This window comes from Thalassophryne amazonica, chromosome 14, assembly GCF_902500255.1.
Source record: "Thalassophryne amazonica chromosome 14, fThaAma1.1, whole genome shotgun sequence".
Taxonomy (NCBI): Eukaryota; Metazoa; Chordata; class Actinopteri; order Batrachoidiformes; family Batrachoididae; genus Thalassophryne; species Thalassophryne amazonica.
The window spans coordinates 94520841-94529445 of record NC_047116.1 but is presented as its reverse complement, the minus strand read 5'-3'; the positions used below and the strand labels follow the sequence as shown (position 1 = coordinate 94529445).

Sequence of the window (8605 nt, the reverse complement as noted above, 5' to 3'; positions counted from 1 at the left end):
CTGTGGGTTTTTTCTCCATAAAATGAAAAGAACAGACATAGGGATGTTTGGGTGGATTTTTCAAATTCAGCGCCTTTAGCGAGCACCGGAGATCCTCGTCTTTCAGTGGAGGCTGGAACAAGATAAATGCTGGTCTGCAGCACTCAGATCTCTGCTTTCCATGTTCAAAACATCATTCTGAAGGTGATAGTTTCCTCTTCTTCCAGTTGTTGTGGTACCCATGAACTGAACAATTAATGCTGCTCATGTTTGAACACTTCTAGTGTACTGTGTTCCCACGTAGCTAATCATTGACGCAGTGGCAAACCGGAAGTTGCTTGACAAAATGGAGCCACCCACCCTGACTTCCTGAATAAGGTGAATAGTGGACAATAAGGATGAAGTGGACAACACAAATGGCCAAAGCGCTAAATGTGCTGTTTTGTTTTTTTTTTGTTTTTTTTTTGGGGGGGGGGGGGGGGGTTCAATTGACTGTTCTCAATCAAGTCACTTTGTAACAGATCTGTGTTAGTTTGAGTGTTCAGTATCAAAGTAGCCTAAATCTTGTGCTTTGCTAGCTCAGCCTGTAATGTGAGCATAGCCACAGTTTAAAGTTCATTATAAATGTTTATTTTATAGAAGTAATTAAGTTCTTTCGACACAGCAGATCCAATATGGATGTGCAACTTCATCTGGCACAAGTTTTATACCAGATTCATTCATTCATTTCCTTTATTTACCCAGGTTAAAAAAACTCATTGAGATTGACATCTCTTTTCCAAGAGATGGAAAAGATTCCCTTTGTGACACCACTCCGCATTATGGGCACAACTAGTGATCTTAGACTGAGAACCTTCTGTTTTGGAAACAAGTGCACTGACCACTTGGTCATTTCCCTAAATCTAACCGCCATGAAATACAAATTTATTAGCTTTGTGAAGTGCTAACGTTTATGCAAAATGACCAAAAAGTGGATTTTTGTGATGTGCATTTATTAAGACACAGGAAGTTTACCCTATAACAAACTACGCAAAGAAACAGAACTTAACAAATAAGCTATGAACTTTATTTGTTAAACAAGTATATAGTTGCTGTATTACATTTTTTATATCTCACTAGATTGTGGCTTTATACACTTACCAACAGTGGTTCAGAAAGGCAACTTCTAATGGAAACAATGGCATATGTATACAATACAAATTAGCAAACATATAAAAATCAGTTTTTACAACTTTACGTAGCAACCAATTCTTTCTATTGGTGTGCCATAGTGCAAACTGTTATTTGTAAGACAGAGTTTAAGCATGATCTCAACGTTCATACAACTCAATAATTCATTTCTGTAACACATCTTTATTTGTAGGCTGCATTCATTGTGCCTTCAGTTCAAGTCTTTCTGTCCAGTCTTGTGAATTTACAATCAGGTTTATTCAAGTGTAATGGGCTGGTCAGGCTGATTTGTTGAATAGTGAACATGCTTTGTTTTTCCTCGGTTATATACTGATTTTTGTATGTATGGCAGGATACACATGAATACCTGAAAAGACTTAAAAAGCTGCTTTCCTTGGTAGAACATCACTTTTGTGTCCATATGATCTCAGGAGTCACTATTAATGCGTTGTCTGAGATAAAACGGATGTTATATTTGCTCTGTTCTCAAACTCAAATTACTGGCTTAAATCTTACATATAACATTAACTTTATTTGCCATTTCTTCAAAATGACTTGGCTTTTGAACCTTACAACAGCTAACAACATCAGCTATCAACAATCTCTAGTTAAATATATGCACAATAACAAAATTGTCCCCCATTTTTCAGACAGTTTTAGTGCTGTAACAATTTAGTACAGCTAATAACAGTAGCTATCAACAATCTCATTAGCTAACCAGGTGACTGACCATTAATATTAGCGTTACTGTTCATTTTGTCAAATGCTTTTAGTGCTGTAACAATTTAGAACAGCTAATAACAGTAGCTATCAACAATCTCATTAGCTAACCAGGTGACCATTAATATTAACATTATTGCTCATTTTGTAAAATGGTTTTAGTGCTGTAACAATTTAGAACAGCTAACAACAATCTCATTAGCTAACAAGGTGACCATTATCATTAACATTATTGCCCTTTTCTTCAAATGGTTTTCATGCTGTAACAATGTATAAGTGCTAACAACAGTAGCTATCAACAATCTCATTAGCTAACCAGGTGACCATTATTAGTGTTATTGCTCATTTTGTAAAATGCTTTTAGTGCTGTAACAATTTAGAACAGCTAACAACTGTAGCCATCAACAATCTCATTAGCTAACCAGGTGACCATTAATATTAATGTTATTGCTCATTTTATAAAATGGTTTTAGTGCTGTAAAAATCTAGAACAGTTATCAACAATCTTATTAACTAACCAGGTGACCCTTAACATTAACATTATTGCCCTTTTCTTCAAATGGTTTTAGTGCTATAACAATTTAGAAGCACTAACAGTAGCTATCAACAATCTCATTAGCTAACCAGGTGACAAATAACATTATCTGAATAGCCTTTATTCGCCAAGTATCTACAAGAATACAAAGAATTTTACTCTGGTTTGAACTGTACTGTCCCTGTACAAGCATGTAACAATATACGCTAAACACTAAATAACAATTTAGAAGTGTGAACAACTGAAACTATCAACAATCAGTGCTATAGCAAGTTAGAACAGCTACAAATAACAGCCATGAGCTCATTAGCTAACTACTTAATAAATATCGTGAGCTATATGAGTAACAATGTTAATATTATTCACTTGTCCTTCGACTGTATTAGACTTTGAATTTAAAATAACTAACAGCAACAGCCACCTTCTTAAGTAGGTTAGTTACTGTTAACCATATGGTAACAACATTTGTATTCTGATGATTCCACCCTTTCAAAACGGCTTGACTCTGTGACTGCACACTGATATCAGCTGTTCTCTAATGTGACTAAATGACAATTACAGCAAATACAAATTTATTATTCTTGACAATGCAAAAAGCTAATTTCATCCAAACTGGGACTTCTTTAACTTTGTAGATAACAAAATTTCAATTTCCTGCTGCAAGTCAAAAGCGGCATCATTAAATTAAAACAAATTCTGATCTTGAGCCAGTACAGCAACAATGTTTCTAATTTTATATATATAGAGAGAGAGAGAGAGAGAGAGAGGAGAGAGAGAGAGAGAGAGAGAGAGAGAGAGAGGAGAGAGAGAGGAGAGAGAGAGAGAGAGTTGAAGTTGATTTTTCACATTCTCAGGTGATCATCTGTACACACAACCCGTGTTCTACCACTGTGGAAATATTTATTGCTCCAAAGAGTCTTCAGCTGTGTTCCAGCTGTGCTTTTTAAAGCCCTTTCAAAGTGTCCATGAGAAGTCCTGGTTTCACTCTGGTAACAGGATTTGTAAAATGACGGTCAGCAACCTGTAGCTCGACAAACGGTAGTTGGGTATGAGTGACTAACAGAGGAGTGGGCAGCGGACGTGCATGTATGACAACAGTCTGCCAGCATGTTTGATTAAATGGACAGAACACTAGACAGTGAGACAAGAGAAACCATTTCTGTCTACATTCATTCCCGAGTCCAGCGTGTGTGTATATGTGTGCTCCTGCATCTGTCTTATGATTTCACTGAAGGAAAGAAAAGGAAAAGTAAGAACTCTGCTGGTTTTGAAAGCTGCTCTGTGGGAACGTCAGGCTGGTTTGTTGCTTCTACTCTGGTTCTATTGCACTGTGTTCTGCAGGAAAGCACTGGTACTGGTGGAGTGGTTATGCCATAGATCTGAAGTTGGAGGCTGGACTGTGCCACAGTCTCCCACCCTTTTCTTGCCAAAGCATCTGTCCTGACTCAAGAACATCCACAACGGTCCACCACCATGGAAGGGATCTTGCCGTAGATTATCTTCTCATTGTGGTTAAAGTAGAGCATGTTGATGGATGACATCTTGTTGGGGGTACAGCAAGGGCCTGCTGTCCCTTTAGGGTTTGCCTTGTTCACCAGGTGAGTGTGGGGGTACTTTTGCAAGTGCATGTACTCACACTCCCCGGAGCAATAGTTGGCCTTGTAGCGCTTGGGGGCAATAATCCAGTCCCAGCCAAAGTCTTCAAAGTCCACTGTCAGTGGATAGCGGCAGCATCGGGTCTCTGGAGAGTTCTCGTCACAGTCCAGGCCCGCGTCTCTCCTGGTGCGTTTGGGGTTGTCTGAGAGTTTCACCTCTAAGAATGGTTGCTGGAGAAACAGAACATGTGTGATACTTTTTAAAAGGATCAATCTTATAACTCTTAATCTGATGCCCTCAGCATTTGGCAGCTGGTCTTTAAGCATGGCACAATAATATTATGAAACTTCAAGTTTTAAAGAAATTAAATCATTTGACGGTTGGTTAGCTACAGCCTTTGAAGTATTGTAATTCCTTCAGAGCCAAGTGCCAGTATTTTGAGCCGCATAATGTGTGTTAGTCATTGATAGTACCAGTGTGTGTGCAGGCAATTACTCTGATTTGCACAGTCACACAGAATTCTTGGGGGAATGTGGGGCAGATGAACTTTTATGTAATCAAACAATAAGATTTGGGGTTCTTGTGTGCTGGGAATTCATCCAAATGCAGGTGAGCACCGACATGGAGTCTCTGTTGATTAACAGCTTTCAAAGGGTCTTTTAAATGTCCATTCTTTCTTCCAGCAGTGAAACGCATGAAGTGTGCAACCTCTTGCTGAGTCTGCAGTGCCCCTCTGCACTCAAAAAGCTCTAAAGCAGAAGTTTCAAACTGGGTGGACGCAGCCTGCGAGCCAGAAGATCACGCACCACTGCATGCGTGTACCATTCATTGTTAAAAACAGTCAGTATGATAATTTTATTTCTAGGTACTTTTAGCCATTACAACATTTAAACAGTGATGTGCAATTTATGCAGTGCAAACATTGTTTTATAATTGACATGGCTAACAGTCTTTTATTTTGTTATAATGGCGCTCTCAGTTTTGGCAGTGTTAGACTTTCCACAGAAATATTGTGAAAAATCAATGCTGGTGTGGTATTATTTAGTTGTGTAATTACTTAAGCAGCCCCATCAGGTTATTTAAGACCACTGCTGAACTCTAAACAGTTGGTATGTGGACTTCTAGGAATGGCACAGCAACATTAGAGGCATTTCTTGAGCCATTTGCTGCAGCATTGAATGCACCATGAAGAAACCTGCACTTTTATGCTGAATAATGATAAACATAAATGACTCATCTCACCAGTCCTTCGTCTCCAAACTCCCCAGTGGTCACGGCCAAGTCTTTCCCCCTCGAATCGTAAGCGTTGATCGCGATTCCCCAGTTGGTCTCCGGCTGCCGCAGCCACACAGACAGCACTTGTTTGACGTCTATACTCTGCCAAGAGCTGACGCCGGCATTCACGTCGATCTTCAGGGAACGGATCCGGATGCGCCTGTTCCCGTCTGTGACCGGCATCAGACGGGAGATCTGCAGAAACACGGTGGTGGCCTCGTCCGCTGGACGCAGATGGACCCAGAGCTGAGCGCGGACAATGCGGTTTGGCTGAAGTTTTTGGCTGAAAGAGAACAAGCAGCACTTCGGAGCCCCATCCACTTGGACGATGGATCCAGCTGGAGAGAACAGAATAAACAAATAATATTGACTCTGTGCGTCAAATACATTTTGCGAGCCCAGTTTAAGTAATACATCTGCGCGTAATGGCAGCACGTGCGCTACACTATATTCTGCCAAAGTTTCAAATATCGTAATGGTGCCAAAAACGCACCCCCTTGACATTATCCTCATGTCGAACATCTGAAATCTAGTTACAGTTTTAATTTCGCCTGAAGGGTGCATAGTATGCGCGCTGCGCGCCGTACGTGCGTAAAACCTATTTTGGAGAGTTTTACGCGCGAGTCCATTACATCGATGTCAAACTAAAGGCGGCTGAAAACTCACGGTCAGTGGCCATCATCATGATCGTCTCAGTGGTTGCGTGCTCGTCGTCGTCCTCCAAGATCGCGTCCTTATTGTCGTCTCCGAGCATGTCGTACTGGTCGAGGAGCTGCTGCAGCGGCGGCGCTTTCGGCAGGAGCTGCTTCACGGTGTCTCGGCTGATGTTAGGTGCTTCCTTCATTCGCAGTTTGCTTAAAATGTGGTATTTGATGGCGTTTAGCCGCATGGTTTTAATGTGCTGCCGGACGTCGCAGGTGGCGCACTGCTGCTCCGTGTCTTCTGGGATGGAGGCTGACGGCTGCTGGCGCGTCTCCTGCTCACTCAAACCCACTGGACCCAAAGCCGCCAATAAGCCAAGATACAGCAGAATCTGAGAGAACTGCATGTCGAAAGTGTTGGTTCTGTCACTACAAAGTTCCTCGGTGTGTGTTGGACCTGATGCGACACTGAGCTGAGTTTGGATTAATGTCCCACACTGACAGCCATCATACGTCATTCGCGCGCACTTTTATATACTCCAACCATAACCTCTTTGTGTCGTCAAATACTATGATTGGCTGAACTGGTAACAATGATTTTAACCGACGGACGTGAAGGGGTTCCCCCCCTCTCGCTGTCACTCCATATACAGGGAGTGGGAATAGTTCGGACTGACTGCGTGTGCCGAGCGCGTGCGCGCAGATGCCTATTTAATTGCAGTGAATTGCGGCACATGGTATTATGTAAATCTGTCTCCAGAAGGCAGTCCAAAAACCTGACTGAGTGTGCATGATGACAAGTGAGGGAAGCCACCAAAACTCAAAGGAAATCATCATTTCATTATTCACACTCTAATGTCCATCTCACCCTGTCCTCTGCATCTTATTGTCACACAAACCACCTACATGTCCTCCCTCACCACATCCATGAACCTCCACTTTGGCTTCCTTCTTCTCTCCCTGCCTGGTGGCTCCATCCTCAGCATCCTTTTTCTGATATACTCCGCGTCTCCTCCGTACACGTCCAATCTCACCTCTCTCACTTTGTCTCCAAACCGTCCTACCTGTGTTTTCCCTCTGGAAACGGAAATATTGGAAATAATGGAATATTATGGAACGACCTGCCTCAGCAGATTGGACAGGTCTCATCTGTGTCTGCTTTTAAATCTCTGTTGAAAACCCATCTCTTCTCCTTGGTCTTTGACAGTTGAGACGTCAAACTCATTATTTTATTTGATTTTATTGTTTTTATCGTATGGTTGTTATTTTTATTCATGTTTTATGGCTTCTGATTATTTTAGTTGTATTGTGTTTACAATTTTATGTGAACTGTCTCTTTTATGATGATTTTTATTTTCTGTACATCACTTTGGTTGTTCAAGTGCTTAATAAATAAAGTTGGTTGGTAATATACTCATTTTAAATTCTGTCTGCCCTCATCACTCCAGCAGTGCACGTACTTCAGGGAATAAGCAAATGACCTGCTAGTATGTAGACCTGGGTTCGAGTCCAGTTTGTGGTGTTTATTCGTTGAAGAAGACACTTCATCTACATTGTCTCAGTCTGCCCAGCTAGCTACAGTCTTGGAGTCAGACTTCCATCTGTTTCATGTTGCAGAATCAATCTGGAGATAAGCACTGGACTGAATTCTTCTTCTCATCATTCCTAAATAATGTCACAGCATCTTCAGTTCTTCCACCTCCAGGTTCTCCTCCTTTAAGCCGTACAACACTCTACTATCTTGTAAACTTGCCCTGTCACATTTGCAGATGTCCTATCACCAGTCAGTCCTGTCACTCTTCCCCATCCACTCCACCCTGCATGCCGACATGCTCTTCTTCACCTTTCTACCACCTTCTTCATTAATTTGAACAGTTAACCCCAAGATTTGAAATGCAGCCACCTTCATCACTTATACTCACTGAAACCGCATCATTCCATTGCCCTCCCGCTCACTCATGCATGAATACTCAGTACATGAGTACTGTACTCTTGCAATGACTGACTTTCATTCCCTGTCTCTCCAGAGAGTATCTCCGCATCTCCAGGCTAGTCTCATTCTGCTCGCTACTCTCACACTACAGATCACAATGTCATCTGCAAACATCATAGTCCATGGAGACACCTGTCTGATGTCCTCTGTCAATGTGTCCATCACATTGCAAACAAGAAAAAGGCTCAGAGCTGATTCCTGAAACAATCCCGCTTCCACCTTGGACTCATTCATTATTCCACTCACACACCTGACCACTGTCACAGTCCTCATATATATCCTGCACCTTCCTCAGATAATTTGCGCACACATTTGTGTTATAGAGAGCTTGATCTGTTAGCGATAAATATACAATTAAAGGTGTCATGTTAATGAATTTGCTATATTACAACAAATATTGCCCTGTCCAGGGTGCACGCCGCCTCACGCCCTGTGACTGCTGGGATAGGCTCCACCCCCGTGACCCGGAATTGGAGTAAGCAGAAAATGCATGAATAGCAAATACAGTGGAAAACACAATAAAAAAAATGTTAAAATCTGATAGCTGCACAATGTGGGTGGAGCTAAACACTGTGTTCCAAGTTCAGCTTTTTATTATAAAAATATTCAAATTAAAATAAAAGATGTGGAAAGAACATATCCCTTCAGTCTTCCTCACACTTTAATGATGTCAAGTATATATGAGTGATAAGAAAA

The 8605-nt window shown here is 41.4% G+C and overlaps 1 protein-coding gene and 1 long non-coding RNA gene across 2 annotated transcripts; both read right to left on the bottom strand.

The window, feature by feature from the left end:
• Positions 1–1023: 1023 nt before the first annotated feature.
• Positions 1024–2516, bottom strand: LOC117525070. The gene is made up of 2 exons (XR_004564950.1): positions 2051–2516; positions 1024–1843 (listed from the first exon to the last, which is right to left on the bottom strand). It is a non-coding gene; the product is annotated as an uncharacterized LOC117525070 (long non-coding RNA).
• Positions 2517–3826: 1310 nt separating this feature from the next.
• Positions 3827–6441, bottom strand: mstnb (myostatin b). Its single transcript, XM_034186876.1, has 3 exons — positions 5942–6441; positions 5243–5613; positions 3827–4230 (listed from the first exon to the last, which is right to left on the bottom strand). Exons 1-3 carry the CDS (start codon positions 6432–6434, stop codon positions 3850–3852), a joined length of 1245 nt encoding a protein of 414 aa, XP_034042767.1. The 5' UTR covers positions 6435–6441; the 3' UTR covers positions 3827–3849.
• Positions 6442–8605: the final 2164 nt, after the last annotated feature.

Bases quoted from the DNA above. Each gene is read 5' to 3' on its own strand.
- mstnb (XM_034186876.1), bottom strand. From the start codon at position 6,434: ATGACGTATGATGGCTGTCAGTGTGGGACATTAATCCAAACTCAGCTC. The intron at 5,614-5,941 runs GTGAGTTTTCAG...TGTTCTCTCCAG, and splicing joins CATGATGATGGCCACTGACC to CTGGATCCATCGTCCAAGTG. The intron at 4,231-5,242 runs GTGAGATGAGTC...CTGTTTCTCCAG, and splicing joins AGTTTGGAGACGAAGGACTG to CAACCATTCTTAGAGGTGAA.